Source organism: Oncorhynchus keta, chromosome 26, assembly GCF_023373465.1.
Source record: "Oncorhynchus keta strain PuntledgeMale-10-30-2019 chromosome 26, Oket_V2, whole genome shotgun sequence".
In the NCBI taxonomy this organism is placed as follows: Eukaryota; Metazoa; Chordata; class Actinopteri; order Salmoniformes; family Salmonidae; genus Oncorhynchus; species Oncorhynchus keta.
In genome coordinates this window covers 45,213,259-45,238,259 of record NC_068446.1, presented here as the reverse complement: position 1 = coordinate 45,238,259, position 25,001 = coordinate 45,213,259, and the positions used below count along the sequence as shown (strand labels likewise).

Below are 25,001 nucleotides of genomic sequence, written 5' to 3'. Positions count from 1 at the left end.
GTGTCAGTGGCACTGTATTGTCCTCAGGGCGGGCAAAAGTTATTTAGTCTGCCTTGGAGCAAGACATCCTGGTCCGTGACTGGGCTGGGTTTCTTCTTGTAGTCCGTGATTGACTGTAGACCCTGCCACATGCCTCTTGTGTCTGAGCCGTTGAATTGAGATTCTACTTTGTCTCTGTACTGACGCTTAGCTTGTTTAATAGCCTTGCGGAGGGAATAGCTGCACTGTTTGTATTCGGTCATGTTGCCAGACACCTTGCCCTGATTAAAAGCAGTGGTTCGCGCTTTCAGTTTCACGCGAATGCTGCCATCAATCCACGGTTTCTGGTTAGGGAATGTTTTTATCGTTGCTATGGGAATGACATCTTCAACGCACGTTCTAATGAACTCGCACACCGAATCAGCGTATTCGTCAATATTTTTATCTGACGCAATACGAAACATGTCCCAGTCCACGTGATGGAAGCAGTCTTGGAGTGTGGAATCAGATTGGTCTGACCAGCGTTGGACAGACCTCAGCGTGGGAGCCTCTTGTTTAAGTTTCTGCCTGTAGGCAGGGATCAACAAAATGGAGTCATGGTCAGCTTTTCCGAAAGGGGGCGGGGCAGGGCCTTATATGCGTCGCGGAAGTTAGAGTAACAATGATCCAAGGTTTTACCACCCCTGGTTGCGCAATCGATATGCTGATAAAATTTAGGGAGTCTTGTTTTCAGATTAGCTTTGTTAAAATCCCCAGCTACAATGAATGCAGCCTCCGGATAAATGGTTTCCAGTTTGCAAAGAGTTAAATAAAGTTCGTTCAGAGCCATCGATGTGTCTGCTTGGGGGATATATACGGCTGTGATTATAATCGAAGAGAATTCTCTTGGAAGATAATGCGGTCTACATTTGATTGTGAGGAATTCTAAATCAGGTGAACAGAAGGATTTGAGTTCCTGCATGTTTCCTTCATCACACCATGTCTCGTTAGTCATGAGGCATACGCCCCGCCACTCTTCTTACCAGAAAGATGTTTGTTTCTGTCGGCGCGATGTGTGGAGAAACCCGTTGGCTGCACCGCATCGGATAGCGTCTTCCCAGTGAGCCATGTTTCCGTGAAGCAGAGAACGTTGCAGTCTCTGATGTCCCTCTGGAATGCTACCCTTGCTCGGATTTCATCAACCTTGTTGTCAAGAGACTGGACATTGGCAAGAAGAATGCTGGGGAGTGGTGTGCGATGTGCCCTTGTCCGGAGTCTGACCAGAAGACCGCTACGTTTCCCTCTTTTTCGGAGTCGTTTTCTTGGGTCGCTGCATGCGATCCATTCCGTTGTCCCGTTTGTAAGGCAGAACACAGGATCCGCATCGCGGAAAACATATTCTTGGTCGTACTGATGGTGAGTTGACGCTGATAAACAGATTTAAACTATTGAAACTGTTAAATCGGAACACCGTAATCAATAGTTTAAATCTGTTTAAATCGGAACACTGTAATCAATAGTTTAAATCTGTTTAAATCAGAACACCGTAATCAATAGTTTAAATCGGTCTGTGTTACTGATTAGGAACACTGTAATCAATAGTTTAAACCGGAACACTGATCAATAGTTTAAATCTGTTTAAATCGGAACACCGTAATCAATAGTTTAAATCTGTTTAAATCAGAACTCCGTAATCAATAGTTTAAATCGTTCTGTGTTACTGTTTAGGAACACTGTAATCAATAGTTTAAATCAGAACTTCGAAATCAATAGTTTAAATTGGTCTGTGTTACTGTTTAGGAACACTGTAATCAATAGTTTAAATTGGTCTGTGTTACTGTTTAGGAACACCGTAATCAATAGTTTAAATCGTTCTGTGTTACTGTTTAGGAACACTGTAATCAATAGTTTAAATCAGAACTCCGTAATCAATAGTTTAAATCGGTCTGTGTTACTGTTTAGGAACACTGTAATCAATAGTTTAAATCAGAACTCCGTAATCAATAGTTTAAATCGTTCTGTGTTACTGTTTAGGAACACTGTAATCAATAGTTTAAATCGATCTGTGTTACTGTTTAGGAACACTGTAATCAATAGTTTAAATCGATCTGTGTTACTGTTTAGGAACACTGTAATCAATAGTTTAAATCGTTCTGTGTTACTGTTTAGGAACACCGTAATCAATAGTTTAAATCGTTCTGTGTTACTGTTTAGGAACACTGTAATCAATAGTTTAAATCGATCTGTGTTACTGTTTAGGAACACTGTAATCAATAGTTTAAATCGATCTGTGTTACTGTTTAGGAACACTGTAATCAATAGTTTAAATCGTTCTGTGTTACTGTTTAGGAACACCGTAATCAATAGTTTAAATCAGAACTCCGTAATCAATAGTTTAAATCGTTCTGTGTTACTGTTTAGGAACACTGTAATCAATAGTTTAAATCGTTCTGTGTTACTGTTTAGGAACACCGTAATCAATAGTTTAAATCGTTCTGTGTTACTGTTTAGGAACACTGTAATCAATAGTTTAAATCGTTCTGTGTTACTGTTTAGGAACACCGTAATCAATAGTTTAAATCAGAACTCCGTAATCAATAGTTTAAATCGGTCTGTGTTACTGTTTAGGAACACTGTAATCGATCATATTTGCAATAACAGTCGACTTGGAAATCCATTTTTACATCAAGAGTCCCCCCACAGTATTGATAGTATGCTTAACATACGACACATACCGATTACTATCGGGTCTACTTATCCGGTAGTATCGGGTCTACTTATCCGGTAGTATCGGGTCTACTTATCCGATAGTATCGGGTCTACTTATCCGATAGTATCGGGTCTACTTATCCGATAGTATCGGGTCTACTTATCCGATAGTATCGGGTCTACTTATCCGATAGTATCGGGTCTACTTATCCGGTAGTATCGGGTCTACTTATCCGGTAGTATCGGGTCTACTTATCCGGTAGTATCGGGTCTACTTATCCGGTAGTATCGGGTCTACTTATCCGGTAGTACTTATCCGATTTAGTATCGGGTCTACTTATCCGATTTAGTATCGGGTCTACTTATCCGATTTAGTATCGGGTCTACTTATCCGATTTAGTATCGGGTCTACTTATCCGATTTACTATCGGGTCTACTTATCCGATTTACTATCGGGTCTACTTATCCGATTTACTATCGGGTCTACTTATCCGATTTACTATCGGGTCTACTTATCCGATTTACTATCGGGTCTACTTATCCGATTACTATCGGGTCTACTTATCCGATTACTATCGGGTCTACTTATCCGGTAGTATCGTGTCTACTTATCCGGTAGTATCGGGTCTACTTATCCGGTTAGTATCGGGTCTACTTATCCGGTTAGTATCGGGTCTACTTATCCGGTTAGTATCGGGTCTACTTATCCGGTTAGTATCGGGTCTAGTTATCCGATTAGTATCGGGTCTACTTATCCGATTAGTATCGGGTCTACTTATCCGATTAGTATCGGGTCTACTTATCCGATTAGTATCGGGTCTACTTATCCGATTAGTATCGGGTCTACGTTGGTCGAGTCCCAAATGGCACCCCATTTCTCATTTAGTGCACTACTTTTGTCGGGGGCTCTGTCGTCCGGGGCTCTGTCGTCCGGGGCTCTGGTCAAATGTAGTGCACTAAATAGGGAATAGGATGTGATTTGAGACCAGTGTCTACTCCTGTGTGTGTTTTACGCAGGTTGGTCCTGGAGGCTCTATTACAGCTCTGAAGTTTAACCCGTACAACCCCAGTCAGCTGTTCACCACCTCTGTCAGGGGAACCACCGCGCTGCAGGATTTCAACGGGACCACTCTAAGGGTGTTTACCAACACAGAGTCATGGGAGTAAGAGACGGGACGTGTCCCAAATGGCACTCTATTTATTTAGTGCCCTACTTTAGACCCCTATTCCCTATTTAATGCCCTACTTTATACACTTATTCCCTATTTAGTGCCCTACTTTAGACCCCTATTCCCTATTTAATGCCCTACTTTATACACTTATTCCCTATTTAGTGCCCTACTTTAGACCCCTATTCCCTATTTAGTGCCCTACTTTATACCCTTATTCCCTATTTAGTGCCCTACTTTAGACCCTTATTCCCTATTTAGTGCCCTACTTTAGACCCCTATTCCCTATTTAGTGCACTACTTTAAACCAGAGCCCTATTCCCTATATAGTGGTACTACTATAGACCAGAGCCCTATTCCCTATATAGTGGTACTACTATAGACCAGAGCCCTATTCCCTATATAGTACACTACTTTAGACCAGGGCCCTATTCCCTATATAGTGGTACTACTAGGGTGCCATAGGGCTCTGGTCTAAAGTAGTGTACTATATAGGGAATAGGGCTCTGGTCTAAAGTAGTGCACTATATAGGGCTCTGGTCTAAAGTAGTGCACTATATAGGGAATAGGGCTCTGGTCTAAAGTAGTACACTATATAGGGAATAGGGCTCTGGTCTAAAGTAGTGCACTATTTAGGAATAGGGCTCTGGTCTAAAGTAGTGCACTATATAGGGAATATGGCTCTGGTCTAAAGTAGTGCACTATTTAGGGAATAGGGCTCTGGTCTAAAGTAGTGCACTATATAGGGAATAGGGCTCTGGTCTATAGTAGTACCACTATATAGGGAATAGGGCTCTGATCTATAGTAGTGTACTATATAGGGAATAGGGGTCTATAGTAGTGTATTATATAGGGAATAGGGGTCTATAGTAGTGTATTATATAGGGAATAGGGTGCCATTTGGGATGCAGACCAAGCCCCTTTTTCTCAACACCGTATCAAGATATAACTAGTGTAGTCCGAAACAGACCACTGCCTTCCGATAGGCTCGCGTTTATCTGGACAGAACTGTCATTGGCTAAGGTTGGATTTCACCAGGGACACCAACTGGTCGGACAACTGACTGAAACAGGAAGGAACCACCGGAACTTGATCCGTAACAAACGCATTCGATTGGTCTGTTTTGTGTTGGTCAGAAAGGAGCCGGGGATTTTATTGGTGGGATGACGTTTAGCCTGACGGACCCGTCCAAGGTCTACCTGGCGTCTGGCGACGGTACGCTGACCGAGCAAAGCTTTCAGGGCGGTCCAGGGACGGTTCTGTCCAGAGTCCAGGACTGTGGACATGATCACCACAATGTCTGGTGAGGATGCAGGCCCTACTTATACAGCGTTAGAAATGGCACCCTATTCCCTATATAGTGCACTACTATAGACCCCTATTCCCTATATAGTACACTACTATAGACCCCTATTCCCTATATAGTACACTACTATAGACCAGAGCCCTATTCCCTATATAGTGCACTACTTTAGACTAGAGCCCTATTCCCTATATAGGGCACTACTTTAGACCAGAGCCCTATTCCCTATATAGTGCACTAATTTAGACCCCTATTCCCTATATAGGGCACTACTTTAAACCAGAACCCTATTCCCTATATAGTACACTGCTTTAGACGAGAGCCCTATTCCCTATATAGTGCACTACTTTAGACCAGAGCCCTATTCCCTATATTGTGCACTACTTTAGACCCCTATTCCCTATTAGTGCCCTACTTTAAACCCTTATTCCCTATTTAATGGCCTACTTTAAACTAGATCCTTATTCCCTATTTAGTGCCCTACTTTAGATCCTTATTCCCTATATAGGGAATAGGGCTCTGGTCTAAAGTAGTGCCCAATATAGGCAATAGGGCTCTGATTTAAAGTAGTGCCCTATATAGGGAATAGGGCTCAGGTCTAAAGTAGTGCACTATATAGGGAATAGGGCTCTGGTCTAAAGTAGTGCACTATATAGGGCATTACTTTAGACCAGAGCATATAGGGTGTAAAATACTGTAGGATTTTTGCTGTGTGATTGTCTGTGAAAACTTTAGGATATGTCTTTCTCAGGAAAGGGATGTTAATCAGATACACTGAGGAGAACAAGTATTTGACACACTGCCGATTTTGCAGGTTTTCCTACTTACAAAGCATGTAGAGGTCTGTAATTTTTATCTCACGAGATCTTGCATGGAGCCCCAGACCGAGGGTGATTGACCGTCATCTTGAACTTCTTCCATTTTCTCATAATTGCGCCAACAGTTGTTGCCTTCTCACCAAGCTGCTTGTCTATTGTCCTGTAGCCCATCCCAGCCTTGTGCAGGTCTACAATTTAACCCCTGATGTCCTTACACAGCTCTCTGGTCTTGGCCATTGTGGAGAGGTTGGAGCCCTGTTTGATTGAGTGTGTGGACAGGTGTCTTTTATACAAGTAACGAGTTCAAACAGGTGCAGTTAATACAGGTAATGAGTGGAGAACAGGAGGGTTTCTTAAAGAAAAACTAACAGGTCTGTCAGAGCCGGAATTCTTACTGGTTGGTAGGTGATCAAATACTTATGTCATGCAATAAAATGCAAATGAATTACTTAAAAATCATACAATGTGATTTTCTGGATTTTTGTTTTAGATTCCGTCTCTCACAGTTGAAGTGTACCTATGATAAAAAATGACAGACCTCTACATGCTTTGTAAGTAGGAAAACCTGCAAAATCGGCAGTGTGTCAAATACTTGTTCTCCCCACTGTAGGTCTATGGTCAAAAGTATTGTTCTATGTAGGGGATAGGGTGCCATTTGGGATGCAAGCATAGCGCATTGACAAATGTCATCTTAAATTTAAGGGGAAAAACACAACTAGTGCACTTCGTCTGTCTGACGATAAAGGAGACGCAGGCTGGTCTTATCACATTCTGTTGATTAGTACGATACAAAAGTTGAGTATTGGCTGAATTTATTGATGAGGATAATCACAGCAGTTTACATTATTATTTTTTATTTTTTTAAATTAGTGATACATTTGATATTACTTGAAATGATATGACGATTACATCTCTGTTCCAGTCTGTGGTACTGCTGTGTAGATGTGTCGTTGAGCAGACAGATGTTGGTGACAGGAGACAACATTGGACGAGTCTTATTGCTGGGCATGGATGGACTCCAGGTACTGTATATTTCTACTGTAGTTTACACTATAGCTACAGTACTATATAGTATATTTATACTGTAGTTTACACTATAGCTACAGTACTATATAGTATATTTATACTGTAGTTTACACTATAGCTACAGTACTATATAGTATATTTATACTGTAGTTTACACTATAGCTACAGTACTATATAGTATATTTATACTGTAGTTTACACTATAGCTACAGTACTGTATATTTATACTGTAGTTTACACTATAGCTACAGTACTGTATATTTATACTGTAGTTTACACTATAGCTACAGTACTGTATATTTATACTGTAGTTTACACTATAGCTACAGTACTGTATAGTATATTTATACTGTAGTTTACACTATAGCTACAGTACTGTATAGTAGTTTACACTATAGCTACAGTACTATATAGTATATTTATACTGTAGTTTACACTATAGCTACAGTACTGTATATTTATACTGTAGTTTACACTATAGCTACAGTACTATATAGTATATTTATACTGTAGTTTACACTATAGCTACAGTACTATATAGTATATTTATACTGTAGTTTACACTATAGCTACAGTACTATATAGTATATTTCTACTGTAGTTTACACTATAGCTACAGTACTATATAGTATATTTCTACCGTAGTTTACACTATAGCTACAGTACTATATAGTATATTTCTACTGTAGTTTACACTATAGCTACAGTACTATTAGTATATTTCTACTGTAGTTTACACTATAGCTACAGTACTATATAGTATATTTCTACTGTAGTTTACTATAGCTACAGTACACTATATAGTATATTTATACTGTAGTTTACACTATAGCTACAGTACTATATAGTATATTTATACTGTACAGTACTTATAGTATATTTCACTGTAGTTTAGCTACAGTACTATATAGTATATTTATACTGTAGTTTACACTATAGCTAGTTTGTATATTTCTACACTGTTGCTAATGTTCTATATTTTGTTGTGTTTTCATGTTCTGAGAATAAGACAATTCTATTAATATTCTGCCTTATAATAATGCATGACTGCGTCAGACACCGTTTTTGACCGTTCCAATGATTTCATTTCCTGACGTTGTTCTTGAAGATGCTGTTAAACTATCGCCCCCCCCCCACACACACACACAGGTCTTCAACGGGAAGCTGCACAAAGCAAAAGTGACCCATGCTGAATTCAACCCTCGCTGCGATTGGTTAATGGCGACAGCGTCCGTTGACCACACGGTGAAGCTATGGGACCTGAGGAACATCAAGGACAAGGACACTTACCTCCACGAGATGGTTCATGACAAAGCTGTTAACTCAGGTACTATATAGAGTGCTGTGGTAGCTCTCTCCTATCCTACATTCAGGAGTGTTTTCATCTTGACCACTGTGTTGTCAAGGTGGCAGGTAGCCTAGTGGTTAGAGTGTAGATGTGGCAGGTAGCCTAGTGGTTAGAGTGTAGAGGTGGCAGGTAGCCTAGTGGTTAGAGTGTAGAGGTGGCAGGTAGCCTAGTGGTTAGAGTGTAGAGGTGGCAGGTAGCCTAGTGGTTAGAGTGTAGAGGTGGCAGGTAGCCTAGTGGTTAGAGTGTAGAGGTGGCAGGTAGCCTAGTGGTTAGAGTGTAGAGGTGGCAGGTAGTTTAGTGGTTAGAGTGTAGAGGTGGCAGGTAGCCTAGTGGTTAGAGTGTAGAGGTGGCAGGTAGCCTAGTGGTTAGAGTGTAGAGGTGGCAGGTAGCCTAGTGGTTAGAGTGTAGAGGTGGCAGGTAGCCTAGTGGTTAGAGTGTAGAGGAGGCAGGTAGCCTAGTGGTTAGAGTGTAGAGGTGGCAGGTAGCCTAGTGTGTAGAGGTGGCAGGTAGCCTAGTGGTTAGAGTGTAGAGGTGGCAGGTAGCCTAGTGGTTAGAGTGTAGATGTGGCAGGTAGCCTAGTGGTTAGAGTGTAGAGGTGGCAGGTAGCCTAGTGGTTAGAGTGTAGAGGTGGCAGGTAGCCTAGTGGTTAGAGTGTAGAGGTGGCAGGTAGCCTAGTGGTTAGAGTGTAGATGTGGCAGGTAGCCTAGTGGTTAGAGTGTAGAGGTGGCAGGTAGCCTAGTGGTTAGAGTGTAGAGGTGGCAGGTAGCCTAGTGGTTAGAGTGTAGAGGTGGCAGGTAGCCTAGTGGTTAGAGTGTAGAGGTGGCAGGTAGCCTAGTGGTTAGAGTGTAGAGGTGGCAGGTAGCCTAGTGGTTAGAGTGTAGAGGTGGCAGGTAGCCTAGTGGTTAGAGTGTAGAGGTGGCAGGTAGCCTAGTGGTTAGAGTGTAGAGGTGGCAGGTAGCCTAGTGGTTAGAGTGTAGAGGTGGCAGGTAGCCTAGTGGTTAGAGTGTAGAGGTGGCAGGTAGCCTAGTGGTTAGAGTGTAGAGGTGGCAGGTAGCCTAGTGGTTAGAGTGTAGAGGTGGCAGGTAGCCTAGTGGTTAGAGTGTAGAGGTGGCAGGTAGCCTAGTGGTTAGAGTGTAGAGGTGGCAGGTAGCCTAGTGGTTAGAGTGTAGAGGTGGCAGGTAGCCTAGTGGTTAGAGTGTAGAGGTGGCAGGTAGCCTAGTGGTTAGAGTGTAGAGGTGGCAGGTAGCCTAGTGGTTAGAGTGTAGAGGTGGCAGGTAGCCTAGTGGTTAGAGTGTAGAGGTGGCAGGTAGCCTAGTGGTTAGAGTGTAGAGGTGGCAGGTAGCCTAGTGGTTAGAGTGTAGAGGTGGCAGGTAGCCTAGTGGTTAGAGTGTAGAGGTGGCAGGTAGACTAGTGGTTAGAGTGTAGAGGCGGCAGGTAGCCTAGTGGTTAGAGCGTTGGACTAGTAACCGAAAGGTTGCAAGATCGAATCCCTGAGCTGACAAGGTGAAAATCTGTCGTTCTGCCCCTGAACAAGGCAGTTAACCCACTGTTCCCCTGTAGGCCGTCATTGTAAATAAGAATTTGTTCTTAACTGACTTGCCAAGTTAAATAAAGGTTAAATAAATCAAAAACATTAAAAAAGCCACTTAAAGCATAAATCCTAGTCCTGAGATGAGATTGTCTGCCGTCCCATTGTGACATAGCTCCGCGGTTCTGAGGTGAGATTGTCTGCCGTCCCATTGTGACATAGCTCCGCGGTTCTGAGGTGAGATTGTCTGCCGTCCCATTGTGACATAGCTCCGCGGTTCTGAGATGAGATTGTCTGCCGTCCCATTGTGACATAGCTCCGCGGTTCTGAGGTGAGATTGTCTGGCGTCCCATTGTGACATAGCTCCGCGGTTCTGAGATGAGATTGTCTGCCGTCCCATTGTGACATAGCTCCGCGGTTCTGCTGTCCCATTGTGACATAGCTCCGCGGTTCTGCTGTCCCATTGTGACATAGCTCCACGGTTCTGAGATGAGATTGTCTGCCGTCCCATTGTGACATAGCTCCGCGGTTCTGAGGTGAGATTGTCTGCCGTCCCATTGTGACATAGCTCCGCGGTTCTGAGGTGAGATTGTCTGCCGTCCCATTGTGACATAGCTCCGCGGTTCTGAGGTGAGATTGTCTGGCGTCCCATTGTGATATAGCTCCGCGGGTCTGGCGTCCCATTGTGACATAGCTCCGCGGTTCTGAGGTGAGATTGTCTGCCGTCCCATTGTGACATAGCTCCGTGGTTCTGAGACCACCGTCCAACGTGGTTCCGGTGCTCGTCCTCTATTCATTTGAATGTGTTGACAGGTGGAGAAATAGCTTGAGAGCCGTGCAGAGAATTCCAGAAGTATGAAAGCCAACGGTTCAATTCTAGAACACTGTTGTGTGTACGAGTATACGTTTTGGACCAAGGTCAACGCTTTACAGTTAACCTTTCGGGCATCATCGCTAGCGTCGTCCCACATCGACAACAGCCAGTGAAAGTGCAGGGCGCCAAATTCAAAACAACAGAAATCCCATATTTAAAATTCCTCAAACATACAAGTATTATACACCATTTTAAAGATAAACTTCTTGTTACTCCAACCATAGTGTCAGGTTTCAAAACGGCTTTACCTTGCGAGTTGTTAGGACAGCGCCTAGCCACAAAACACCATACAGACATTTTCCAGCCAAGGAGGACTCACAAAAGTCAGAAATAGCGATTAAATTAATCACTAACCTTTGCTCTTCATCTGGTGGCACTCCCAGGACTCCATGTTACAACAATAAATGTTTGTTTTGTTCGATAATGTGCCTCTTTATGTCCAAAAACCTCAGTTTTGTTGGTGCGCTTAAGTTAAGTAATCCAAAGTGCGCTCTCAACATCCAGACGAAAAGTCAAAAAAAGTTCATAGAAACATGTCAAAAGATGTTTAAAATCAATCCTCAGGTTTTTTTTCTCCATAAATAATCAATAATATTTCAACAGGGCAAAAGCTTCGTCAATAGAAAAGTAGAAACAAGAAAGGCGCTGGACTCATGTCTGGAAATTTCCACTGTCCTCTCATTGAAAGTGCTGTATCTCCCTCATTTTTCAGAGTAAAAGCCTGAAACAATGCCTAAAGACTGGTCAGATGTTGAGGAAATCATAGAGGTCGTGAACTGGGTCCTAAGTCTTTGTATGGTGGATAGGCTTTCAATGGATAAACAGCCTTTCAAAATAATAGCACTTCCTGGATGGATTTTCCTCGGGTTGTCACATGCCATATCAGTTCTGTTATACTCACATACATTATTTTAACAGTTTTGGAAACTTCAAAGTGTTTTCTATCCAACTCTACCAATTATTTGCATATCCTATATTCTGGGCCTGAGTAGCAGGCAGTTTAATTTGGGCACGCTTTTCATCCAAAATTCCGAATGCTGCCCCCTACCCTAGAGAAGTTACGACAGCTAGGTGAGACGTAGTGTCTTCAGATCGCTAGGTGAGACGACCTCACGTCACAGTCGCAGTGTCTTCAGATCGCTAGGTGAGACAACCTCACGTCACAGTGTCTTCAGATCGCTAGGTGAGACAACCTCACGTCACAGTGTCTTCAGATCGCTAGGTGAGACAACCTCACGTCACAGTGTCTTCAGATCGCTAGGTGAGACAACCTCACGTCACAGTGTCTTCAGATCGCTAGGTGAGACAACCTCACGTCACAGTGTCTTCAGATCGCTAGGTGAGACAACCTCACGTCACAGTGTCTTCAGATCGCTAGGTGAGACAACCTCACGTCACAGTGTCTTCAGATCGCTAGGTGAGACAACCTCACGTCACAGTGTCTTCTTCTCCGTCTCCGTCTCCGTCTCCGTCTCTGTCTCTGTCTCCGTCTCTGTCTCTCTCTCTCCCTCCCGATCTCCCTCCCGCTCTCTCTCTCTCTCTCTCTCTCTCTCCCTCTCTCTCTCTCTCTCTCTCTCTCTGTCTCTCTGTCTCTCTGTCTCTCTGTCTCTCTGTCTCTCTGTCTCTCTGTCTCTCTCTCTGTCTCCTCTCTCTCTCTCTCTCCTCCCGATCTCCCTCCTGCTCTCTCTCTCTCTCTGTCTCTCTGTCTCTGTCTCTGTCTCTGTCTCGTCTCTGTCTCTGTCTCTGTCTCTCTCTCTCTCTCTCTCTCTCCCTCTGTGTCTCTCTCTCTCTCTCCCTCTGTGTCTCTCTCTCTCTCTCTCCCTCTGTGTCTCTCTCTCTCCCTCTGTGTCTCTCTCTCTCCCTCTCTGTCTCCTCTCTCTCCCTCCCGATCTCCCTCCCGCTCTCTGTCTCTCTCTCTCTCTCTGTCTCTGTCTCTGTCTCTGTCTCTGTCTCTGTCTGTCTCTCTCTGTCTCTGTCTCTGTCTCTGTGTCTCTCTCTCTCCCTCTCTGTCTCTCTCTCTCCCTCTCTGTCTCCTCTCTCTCTCTCTCTGTCTCCTCTCTCTCTCCCTCCCGATCTCCCTCCCGCTCTCTCTCTCTCTCCCTCTCTCTCTCCTCTCTCTCTCTCTCTCCCTCTCCTCTCTCTCTTCTTCCCCCCCTCATGCTGTTATTCCATCCCCCCAGCCTACTTTAATCCAGTGGACTGCTCCAAGCTCCTGACCACGGACCAGTATGACCAGATCAGGGTGTACTCCTCTTCTGATTGGTCAACTCCTCAGCAGATTATCCAGCACCCACACAGACAGTTTCAGCACCTCACACCAATCAAGGTGAGGAACGTGGGTGGGGGGGTGGGTTTATGTGTGTGTCTCTCTCTCTCATTGGCTCAAAAGCTTCACCTTCAATCTTTGTTTGTGTCTCCAGGCCACGTGGCACCCTCTGTACGACCTGATGGTGGTTGGACGGTACCCTGACGAGAGGGTGTGTCCAGGTGCCCTGAGGACCATCGATATCTATGATGCCAACACAGGAGAGCTGGCATGCCAACTACTGGACCCCAACGCCCCTGGCATCATATCTGTGAGTACACATTCTAAATTTAGCCTGAGTTTAATGTCAGTGTTAGCCTGTAGCCTTAGTTTAATGTCAGTGTTAGCCTGTAGCCTTAGTTTAATATCAGCGTTAGCCTGTAGCCTTAGTTTAATGTCAGTGTTAGCCTGTAGCCTTAGTTTAATATCAGCGTTAGCCTGTAGCCTTAGTTTAATGTCAGTGTTAGCTTGTAGCCTTAGTTTAATGTCAGCGTTAGCCTGTAGCCTTAGTTTAATGTCAGTGTTAGCTTGTAGCCTTAGTTTAATGTCAGTGTTAGCCTGTAGCCTTAGTTTAATGTCAGTGTTAGCTTGTAGCCTTAGTTTAATGTCAGTGTTAGCTTGTAGCCTTAGTTTAATGTCAGTTTTAGCTTGTAGCCTTAGTTTAATGTGAGTGGTAGCTTGTAGCCTTAGTTTAATGTCAGTGTTAGCCTGTAGCCTTAGTTTAATGTCAGCGTTAGCCTGTAGCCTTAGTTTAATATCAGTGTTAGCCTGTAGCCTTAGTTTAATGTCAGTGTTAGCCTGTAGCCTTAGTTTAATGTCAGTGTTAGCCTGTAGCCTTAGTTTAATGTTAGCCTGTAGCCTTAGTTTAATATTAGCCTGTAGCCTTAGTTTAATGTCAGTGTTAGCCTGTAGCCTTAGTTTAATGTGAGTGTTAGCCTGTAGCCTTAGTTTAATGTCAGTGTTAGCCTGTAGCCTTAGTTTAATGTCAGTGTTAGCCTGTAGCCTTAGTTTAATGTTAGCCTGTAGCCTTAGTTTAATATTAGCCTGTAGCCTTAGTTTAATGTCAGTGTTAGCCTGTAGCCTTAGTTTAATGTGAGTGTTAGCCTGTAGCCTTAGTTTAATGTCAGTGTTAGCCTGTAGCCTTAGTTTAATGTCAGTGTTAGCCTGTAGCCTTAGTTTAATGTCAGTGTTAGCCTGTAGCCTTAGTTTAATATTAGCCTGTAGCCTTAGTTTAATGTCAGTGTTAGCCTGTAGCCTTAGTTTAATGTCAGCGTTAGCCTGTAGCCTTAGTTTAATGTCAGTGTTAGCCTGTAGCCTTAGTTTAATGTCAGTGTTAGCCTGTAGCCTTAGTTTAATATCAGCGTTAGCCTGTAGCCTTAGTTTAATGTCAGCGTTAGCCTGTAGCCTTAGTTTAATGTCAGCGTTAGCCTGTAGCCTTAGTTTAATGTCAGCGTTAGCCTGTAGCCTTAGTTTAATGTCAGCGTTAGCCTGTAGCCTTAGTTTAATGTCAGCGTTAGCCTGTAGCCTTAGTTTAATGTTAGCCTGTAGCCTTGGTTTGAATGTCAGCGTTGAAGCCTGTTTGCCTTAGTTTAATGTATGTATTTGCCTGCAGCCTTGTTTAATATCAGCGTTAGCCTGTAGCCTTAGTTTAATGTCAGTGTTAAATCTCCTGTAGCCTTAGTTTAATGTCAACAAGTTCAGCCTGTAGCCTTAGTTTAATGTGGGATGGTTAGCCTGTAGCCTTAGTTTGGAATGTTTGTCATCTAGCCTGCAATCCAGTTTACTATGTTTGTCATCTAGCCTTAGTTTAATGTTAGCACTAACTAGTTTTTAATGTTAGCCTGTAATCCCTTGGACTTTGATATGGAAAGTGATGAAGCTGTTTGTTGTCACTAACTAACTCACACTAACTATGTTTGTCAATTATGTATTTGTAATCCACTAACTATGTTTGTCATCTTGACTAAAAATAATGTCCGTTTTGTCAATCTAGACTAACTAATTTAACCAGTTTGTCAGACTAACTAATCCAATAACTATGTTTGTAGGATCTGGGATGACTAATAATCCACTGGACTATGTTTGTCATCTAGACTAACTAATCCACTAACTATGTTTGTCATCTAGACTAACTAATCCACTAACTATGTTTGTCATCTAGACTAACTAATCCACTAACTATGTTTGTCATCTAGACTAACTAATCCACTAACTATGTTTGTCATCTAGACTAACTAATCCACTAACTATGTTTGTAATCTAGACTAACTAATCCACTAACTATGTTTGTAATCTAGACTAACTAATCCACTAACTATGTTTGTAATCTAGACTAACTAATCCACTAACTATGTTTGTCATCTAGACTAACTAATCCACTAACTATGTTTGTCATCTAGACTAACTAATCCACTAACTATGTTTGTCATCTAGACTAACTAATCCACTAACTATGTTTGTAATCTAGACTAACTAATCCACTAACTATGTTTGTAATCTAGACTAACTAATCCACTAACTATGTTTGTAATCTAGACTAACTAATCCACTAACTATGTTTGTCATCTAGACTAACTAATCCACTAACTATGTTTGTCATCTAGACTAACTAATCCACTAACTATGTTTGTAATCTAACTATGACTAACTAATCCACTAACTATGTTTGTAATCTAGACTAACTAATCCACTAACTATGTTTGTAATCTAGACTAACTAATCCACTAACTATGTTTGTAATCTAGACTAACTAATCCACTAACTATGTTTGTCATCTAGACTAACTAATCCACTAACTATGTTTGTCATCTAGACTAACTAATCCACTAACTATGTTTGTAATCTAGACTAACTAATCCACTAACTATGTTTGTCATCTAGACTAACTAATCCACTAACTATGTTTGTCATCTAGACTAACTAATCCACTAACTATGTTTGTCATCTAGACTAACTAATCCACTAACTATGTTTGTCATCTAGACTAACTAATCCACTAACTATGTTTGTAATCTAGACTAACTAATCCACTAACTATGTTTGTAATCTAGACTAACTAATCCACTAACTATGTTTGTCATCTAGACTAACTAATCCACTAACTATGTTTGTAATCTAGACTAACTAATCCACTAACTATGTTTGTCATCTAGACTAACTAATCCACTAACTATGTTTGTCATCTAGACTAACTAATCCACTAACTATGTTTGTCATCTAGACTAACTAATCCACTAACTATGTTTGTCAATCTAGACTAACTAATCCACTAACTATGTTTGTAATCTAGACTAACTAATCCACTAACTATGTTTGTAATCTAGACTAACTAATCCACTAACTATGTTTGTAATCTAGACTAACTAATCCACTAACTATGTTTGTCATCTAGACTAACTAATCCACTAACTATGTTTGTCATCTAGACTAACTAATCCACTAACTATGTTTGTCATCTAGACTAACTAATCCACTAACTATGTTTGTAATCTAGACTAACTAATCCACTAACTATGTTTGTAATCTAGACTAACTAATCCACTAACTATGTTTGTAATCTAGACTAACTAATCCACTAACTATGTTTGTAATCTAGACTAACTAATCCACTAACTATGTTTGTCATCTAGACTAACTAATCCACTAACTATGTTTGTAATCTAGACTAACTAATCCACTAACTATGTTTGTAATCTAGACTAACTAATCCACTAACTATGTTTGTAATCTAGACTAACTAATCCACTAACTATGTTTGTAATCTAGACTAACTAATCCACTAACTATGTTTGTAGTGCACTATATAGGGAATAGGGCTCTGGTCTAGAGTAGTGTACTATATAGGGAATAGGGCTCTGTAAAGTAGTGTACTATATAGGGAATAGGGCTCTGTAAAGTAGTATACTATATAGGGAATAGGGTTCTGGTCTAAAGTAGTACACTATATAGGGCTCTGGTCTAAAGTAGTGCACTATATAGGGAATAGGGCTCTGGTCTAAAAGTAGTGCACTATATAGGGAATAGGGCTCTGGTTTAAAGTAGTGCACTATATACGGAATAGGGCCCTAGTCAAAAGTAGTGCACTATATATAGGGAATAGGGCTCTGGTTTAAAGTAGTGCACTATATAGGGAATAGGGCTCTGGTCTAAAGTAGTGCACTACATAGGGAATAGGGCTCCATTTGGGACAATAAGGCTTTTGTGTTCCAACCACAGGAGTGAACATCCTAGTGTGGAACAGAGGGGAGACATTGGCTGGTAAGCAGCAGAGAGGAGAGCTACAACAGGAAGCAGGAGTCCAGGTTGGCAGAGGTCGAGGCCAGCGGAGGAGAAGAGGGGAGACTCGGAGGGGGGGGGGGAAGGGGGGACGGGGGGAGAGGATGAGGACGACATTGGGAAGCTGAAGAAGAAGCTGTCTTCGTCCTCGGGGACCAGAACCAGAACATCCAGGGACACAGAAGGGTCCAAATAAATAATCAGGGAGAAAGAGTGTTTCCTTTATTTTGGTAGTTACCCGACAATATCATAGACAAGTAACTACCAAAATAAAGGAAACACCAACATACAGTGTTTTAACAGGGACACAGAAGGGTCCAAATAAATAATCTGGGAGAAAGAGAGAGGTTTATTGTGTGTTTCCTTTATTTTGGTAGTTACCCGACAATGTCATAGACAAGTAACTACCAAAATAAAGGAAACACCAACATACAGTGTTTTAATAGGGCGTTGGACCACCACCAACCAACCAGAACAGATTCAATGCTCCTTGGTATAGATTCTACAAGTGTCTGGAACTCTATTGGAGGGACGCGACACCATTCTTCCACCAGAAATTACATCATTTGGTGTTTTGTTGATGGTGGTGGAAAAACACTGTCTCAGGCGGCGCTCCAGAATCTCCCAAGAGTGTTCAATTGGGTTGACTGAGACACATCCTCTATGTCCCTTTGAGAGCCCTCTTTCAGTCACTGAAATCTGGTGACTGAGACACATCCTCTATGTCCCTTTGAGAGCCCTCTTTCAGTCACTGAGATCTGGTGACTGAGATACATCCTCTATGTCCCTTTGAGAGCCCTCTTTCAGTCACTGAGATCTGGTGACTGAGACACATCCTCTATGTTCCTCTGAGAGCCCTCTTTCAGTCACTGAGATCTGGTGACTGAGACACATCCTCTATGTTCCTCTGAGAGCCCTCTTTCAGTCACTGAGATCTGGTGACTGAGACACATCCTCTATGTTCCTCTGAGAGCCCTCTTTCAGTCACTGAGATCTGGTGACTGAGACACATCCTCTATGTTCCTCTGAGAGCCCTCTTTCAGTCACTGAGATCTGGTGACTGAGACACATCCTCTATGTTCCTCTGAGAGCCCTCTTTCAGTCACTTCTTCTAGCCATAATGGGCAACTGGGCATATTTTTTTTTTTACCTGACCCTAAGCATGATGGGATGTTAATTTCTTAATTACCTCAGGAACCACACCTGTGTGGAAGCACCGACTTTCAGTTGACTTTGTATCATTTACTCAAGTGTTTATTTTATTTAGTCAGTTTCCTGTCTGCATTTGTCATCTGTTACCTTTGTCTTGTTCAAATCATGTGTTTTATTGAAAATGTTCCATTCCCTTTGTTATAAACAGGGACAATCGTGACTTTGACTCAACACAACGTCCACAGATGTTTGAAATATGACTGACAACATATCTTGTGTTTCAGATGTTTTATATACCTCTGTTTCTGGTGATACATTGTTACGTTTTATAAACAGTTCATACTTTATTAAAAAAGTGCATTTTGATCTTCAACTTGATTGTGTATTTATTCTTCACCTTAAACTGATGAATAGTTAGCCTGGTCCCTTCATAAACTGATGAATAGTTAGCCTGGTCCCTTAAACTGATGAATAGTTAGCCTGGTACCTTAAACTGATGAATAGTTAGCCTGGTACCTTAAACTGATGAATAGTTAGTCTGGTACCTTAAACTGATGAATAGTTAGTCTGGTCCCTTAAACTGATGAATAGTTAGCCTGGTACCTTAAACTGATGAATAGTTAGCCTGGTCCCTTCAACTGATGAATAGTTAGCCTGGTACCTTAAACTGATGAATAGTTAGCCTGGTCCCTTAAACTGATGAATAGTTAGCCTGGTACCTTAAACTGATGAATAGTTAGTCTGGTACCTTAAACTGATGAATAGTTAGTCTGGTCCCTTAAACTGATGAATAGTTAGCCTGGTACCTTAAACTGATGAATAGTTAGCCTGGTCCCTTCAACTGATGAATAGTTAGCCTGGTACCTTAAACTGATGAATAGTTAGCCTGGTCCCTTCATAAACTGATGAATAGTTAGCCTGGTCCCTTCATAAACTGATGAATAGTTAGCCTGGTCCCTTAAACTGATGAATAGTTAGCCTGGTACCTTAAACTGATGAATAGTTAGTCTGGTACCTTAAACTGATGAATAGTTAGTCTGGTCCCTTAAACTGATGAATAGTTAGCCTGGTACCTTAAACTGATGAATAGTTAGCCTGGTCCCTTCAACTGATGAATAGTTAGCCTGGTACCTTAAACTGATGAATAGTTAGCCTGGTACCTTAAACTGATGAATAGTTAGCCTGGTACCTTAAACTGATGAATAGTTAGCCTGGTCCCTTAAACTGATGAATAGTTAGCCTGGTACCTTAACTCTTAAAGATCGGGACTTTTTTTTCAATGTTTTGTTAAAAATCGCGCAAAATGTCAACGTCCTGCTACTCATGCCAGGAATATAGTACATGCATATGATTAGTATGTGTGGATAGAAAACACTCTGAAGTTTCTAAAACCAGTTAAATCATGTCTGTGACTATAACAGAACGTGTGGAGCAGGCAAAAGCCCAAGGAAAACTGTTCACAAAAATATATATATATATCCTTCCGCCAGTTGCCTGTATTGTCTATGGCAAGGGAAAATAGATAGCACAAAAAATATATATATATCCTTCCGCCAGTTGCCTGTATTGTCTATGGCAAGGGAAAATAGATGGCACAAAAAATATATATATATATCCTTCCGCCAGTTGCCTGTATTGTCTATGGCAAGGGAAAATAGATAGCGAGCAGTTTACAATGCCTACAGCTTCCACACGATGTCGCCAGTACTGTCATTTGCTTTGAAGTTAATCCTTGGTCAGATGACAAATAGGCACTTCCTGTCATCGAGTACACAGCAGGAAGTTTTGAGAGAGAGAAAATGGAGCATCATTTCAAGAATTGCTGCTATTGAATACAGATCGCCCCGTGATCAATTTGATCGATTATTAATATTTACTAATACCTAAAGTTGGTTTACAAAAGTAGTTTGAAGTGTTTTGTCAAAGTTTATCGGCAACTTTTTTTATTTAAAAAAATGACGTTGCGTTTTGTAAAGCTGCTTTTTCCTGGATCAGACGGGCTTCATAAATGGACATTTTGGGTATACATGGACGGATTTAATCGAAAAAAAGACCCAATTGTGATGTTTATGGGACATATAGGAGTGCCAACAAAGAAGCTCGTCAAAGGTATTGAATGTTTTATATTTTATTTCTGCGTTTTGTGTAGCGCCGGCAACGCTAAACTCTGTCAGTCCACCAGGCCACTGCAGTAACAGCCAAAAACTTCGCGTCGCGTAGCTTCAGTACCATCTCAATGTGTTGTAAGTCTTGTACAGCACTTGGTATTCATCACTATTCAGACAATGTTACAGCTGTTAACATGTAATGACATTTCCAACCAAACCAACCCCCTCTGATTCTTCTCATTCAGGAAGTACCATCCAGGATCCTGTGGCAAAGTCAATGTGAAACAGCACTGACCCGTGATCACCACCAACCAGGGCTCCACAGCGGTTGCCTTGGACACCCGGTGAAACAGCACTGACCCGTGATCACCACCAACCAGGGCTCCACAGCGGTTGCCTTGGACACCCGGTGAAACAGCACTGACCCGTGATCACCACCAACCAGGGCTCCACAGCGGTTGCCTTGGACACCCGGTGAAACAGCACTGACCCGTGATCACCACCAACCAGGGCTCCACAGCGGTTGCCTTGGACACCCGGTGAAACAGCACTGACCCGTGATCACCACCAACCAGGGCTCCACAGCGGTTGCCTTGGACACCCGGTGAAACAGCACTGACCCGTGATCACCACCAACCAGGGCTCCACAGCGGTTGCCTTGGACACCCGGTGAGACAGCACTGACCCGTGATCACCACCAACCAGGGCTCCACAGCGGTTGCCTTGGACACCCGGTGAAACAGCACTGACCCGTGATCACCACCAACCAGGGCTCCACAGCGGTTGCCTTGGACACCCGGTGAAACAGCACTGACCCGTGATCACCACCAACCAGGGCTCCACAGCGGTTGCCTTGGACACCCGGTGAAACAGCACTGACCCGTGATCACCACCAACCAGGGCTCCACAGCGGTTGCCTTGGACACCCGGTGAAACAGCACTGACCCGTGATCACCACCAACCAGGGCTCCACAGCGGTTGCCTTGGACACCCGGTGAAACAGCACTGACCCGTGATCACCACCAACCAGGGCTCCACAGCGGTTGCCTTGGACACCCAGTGAAACAGCACTGACCCGTGATCACCACCAACCAGGGCTCCACAGCGGTTGCCTTGGACACCCGGTGAAACAGCACTGACCCGTGATCACCACCAACCAGGGCTCCACAGCGGTTGCCTTGGACACCCGGTGAAACAGCACTGACCCGTGATCACCACCAACCAGGGCTCCACAGCGGTTGCCTTGGACACCCAGGCTTCACTCGTCAAAAGGACATTTGGAAGGATCCCATTGAGCAAAGTAAACAACGATATGTTTTTTCATGTCTTTTGCTCGTAGGGATGACTTCCTCCCGAGAGAGCACACCAGGCAGCATGGAGCACTTTGATGTGATTGGCTGTTCAGCAGGAAGTTTCATCTGGCTACACAGAAGGGATGATGAATCTGACAGAATGGTTTTTTAAAAATAAATATTAAAAAAAGATGAAAAGTACAGAATGACTCGATTGATCAATTAATAACACAACTGTTTTTTTAAATACATGGAATAATGTGATTTGTTATGCAGGTGAATGAGGACCCAAAAGCGACTTAACGAAACAGAGTCTTTATTCCAGTATTTGACAAAAGTGATAATCCTGGAAATTATCAAGGTGAAAACAAAACAGGAAAACTGAAAATCCACTCGACAGTAGAAAGGACTGACTGGAGACTCGAGCATAGACTGCAGGTTGCTTCGGGAAGGCACCGGCCGTAGCTGACCTAGACACCTGCTCACACGCAGCATCTGAAGACGGTAAAACACGACAGGGCGAGACAAGGACACAGAACTGCGAACATCATACAAGGATCCGACAAGGACAGAAGCGGAAAACAAGGGGAGAAATAGGGCTCTATCTGGCTATCAGAGGGCAAAAATAGGGGACAGGTGTGAAAAATAAATGAGGTAGTTGGGAGAATGAGGAACAGCTGGGAGCAGGAACGGAGAGAGAGCGAGAGAGGGAGAGAGCGAGAGAGGGAGAGAGGGAGGGGAAGAGAGGGATAGAAAGAGGGAAAGAACCTAATAAGACCAGCAGAGGGAAACGAATAGAAGGGAAGCACAGAGACAAGACATGATAACCAATAATAAAACATGACAGTGATTAGTCAAGGTACAGAGTTCCTCTGTCCAGTGTCTGTTATTTTGCCCATCTTAATCGTTTATTGGCCAGTCTGAGATATGGCTTTTTCGGTGTAACTCTGCCTAGACGGCCAATTTGAAATTCCGAAGTGACCCCAAACGTTTGAACGGTAGTGTACACTCCCAGTCAAAAGGTTGGGACACACCTACTCATTCAAGTTTTTAAAAAACAACTATTTTCTACATTGTAGAATAATAGTGGAGACATCACAACTATGAAATAACACACATGGAATCATGTTGTAACCAAACAAGTGTTAATCAAATCAAAATATGTTTTAAATTATAGATTCTTCAAGGTAGCCACCTTTTGTCTTGATCTATTAGATGCTATAGACTATGTTCAGTTAAGTATAGGAGCTTAATAAAGGAGTTTAGTATAGGAGTTTAGTATAGGAGTTTAGTATAGGAGCTTAATATAGGAGTTTAGTATAGGAGTTTAGTATAGGAGTTTAGTATAGGAGTTTAATATAGGAGTTTAGTATAGGAGTTTAGTATAGGAGTTTAGTATAGGAGTTTAATATAGGAGTTTAGTATAGGAGTTTAGTATAGGGCGTTTAGTATAGGAGTTTAATATAGGAGTTTAGTATAGGAGATTAGTATAGGAGTTTAATATAGGAGTTTAGTATAGGAGTTTAGTATAGGAGTTTAGTATAGGAGTTTAATATAGGAGTTTAGTATAGGAGTTTAGTATAGGAGTTTAGTATAGGAGTTTAGTATAGGAGTTTAGTATTGGAGTTTAGTATAGGAGTTTAGTATAGGAGTTTAGTATAGGAGTTTAATATAGGAGTTTAGTATAGGAGTTTAGTATAGGAGTTTAGTATAGGAGTTTAGTATAGGAGTTTAGTATAGGAGTTTAGTATAGGAGTTTAGTATAGGAGTTTAATATAGGAGTTTAGTATAGGAGTTTAATATAGGAGTTTAGTATAGGAGTTTAATATAGGAGTTTAGTATAGGAGTTTAATATAGGAGTTTAGTATAGGAGTTTAGTATAGGAGTTTAGTATAGGAGTTTAATATAGGAGTTTAGTATAGGAGTTTAGTATAGGAGTTTAGTATAGGAGTTTAGTATAGGAGTTTAGTATAGGAGTTTAGTATAGGAGTTTAGTATAGGAGTTTAGTATAGGAGTTTAGTATAGGAGTTTAGTATAGGAGTTTAGTATAGGAGTTTAGTATAGGAGTTTAGTATAGGAGTTTAGTATAGGAGTTTAGTATAGGAGTTTAGTATAGGAGTTTAGTTTAGTATAGGAGTTTAGTATAGGAGTTTAGTATAGGAGTTTAGTATAGGAGTTTAGTATAGGAGTTTAGTATAGGAGTTTAATATAGGAGTTTAGTATAGGAGTTTAATATAGGAGTTTAGTATAGGAGTTTAGTATAGGAGTTTAGTATAGGAGTTTAGTATAGGAGTTTAGTATAGGAGCTTAATATAGGAGTTTAGTATAGGAGTTTAATATAGGAGTTTAGTATAGGAGTTTAGTATAGGAGTTTAGTATAGGAGTTTAGTATAGGAGTTTAATATAGGAGTTTAGTATAGGAGTTTAGTATAGGAGTTTAATATAGGAGTTTAGTATAGGAGTTTAGTATAGGAGCTTAATATAGGAGTTTAGTATAGGAGTTTAGTATAGGAGTTTAGTATAGGAGTTTAGTATAGGAGTTTAGTATAGGAGTTTAGTATAGGAGTTTAGTATAGGAGTTTAGTATAGGAGTTTAGTATAGGAGTTTAGTATAGGAGTTTAGTATATGAGCTTAATATAGGAGTTTAGTATAGGAGTTTAATATAGGAGTTTAGTATAGGAGTTTAGTATAGGAGTTTAGTATAGGAGCTTAATATAGGAGTTTAGTATAGGAGTTTAATATAGGAGTTTAGTATAGGAGTTTAGTATAGGAGTTTAATATAGGAGTTTAGTATAGGAGTTTAGTATAGGAGTTTAGTATAGGAGTTTAGTATAGGAGTTTAGTATAGGAGTTTAGTATAGGAGTTTAGTATAGGAGTTTAGTATAGGAGTTTAATATAGGAGTTTAGTATAGGAGTTTAGTATAGGAGTTTAGTATAGGAGTTTAATATAGGAGTTTAGTATAGGAGTTTAGTATAGGAGTTTAATATAGGAGTTTAGTATAGGAGCTTAATATAGGAGTGTAGTATAGGAGTTTAGTATAGGAGTTTAGTATAGGAGTTTAGTATAGGAGTTTAATATAGGAGTTTAGTATAGGAGTGTAGTATAGGAGTTTAATATAGGAGTTTAGTATAG

General features: G+C 41.6%; 1 protein-coding gene and 1 long non-coding RNA gene across 4 annotated transcripts in view; both read left to right on the top strand.

Moving 5' to 3' along the window:
• Positions 1 to 22,058, top strand: part of ddb2 (damage-specific DNA binding protein 2) — a 33,369-nt gene extending 11,311 nt beyond the window's left edge. Inside the window, exons 5-10 of one of the 3 annotated variants that reach the window (XM_052481082.1) lie at positions 3,685 to 3,830; positions 6,880 to 6,979; positions 8,133 to 8,310; positions 12,914 to 13,059; positions 13,154 to 13,309; positions 20,819 to 22,058. In XM_052481082.1, coding sequence (XP_052337042.1) covers positions 3,685 to 3,830; positions 6,880 to 6,979; positions 8,133 to 8,310; positions 12,914 to 13,059; positions 13,154 to 13,309; positions 20,819 to 20,932 — 840 coding nt within the window. In that variant the 3' untranslated portion in view covers positions 20,933 to 22,058. Of the gene's footprint in view, positions 1 to 3,684; positions 3,831 to 4,972; positions 5,140 to 6,879; positions 6,980 to 8,132; positions 8,311 to 12,913; positions 13,060 to 13,153; positions 13,310 to 17,253; positions 18,839 to 20,818 lie in introns of those variants that run through there. The other 2 variants (XM_052481081.1, XM_052481083.1) reach the window with 2 other exon arrangements.
• LOC127912178 (uncharacterized) lies at positions 8,881 to 11,890 on the top strand. The gene is made up of 3 exons (XR_008081297.1): positions 8,881 to 8,901; positions 8,998 to 10,190; positions 10,349 to 11,890. It is a non-coding gene; the product is annotated as an uncharacterized LOC127912178 (long non-coding RNA).
• Positions 22,059 to 25,001: the final 2,943 nt, after the last annotated feature.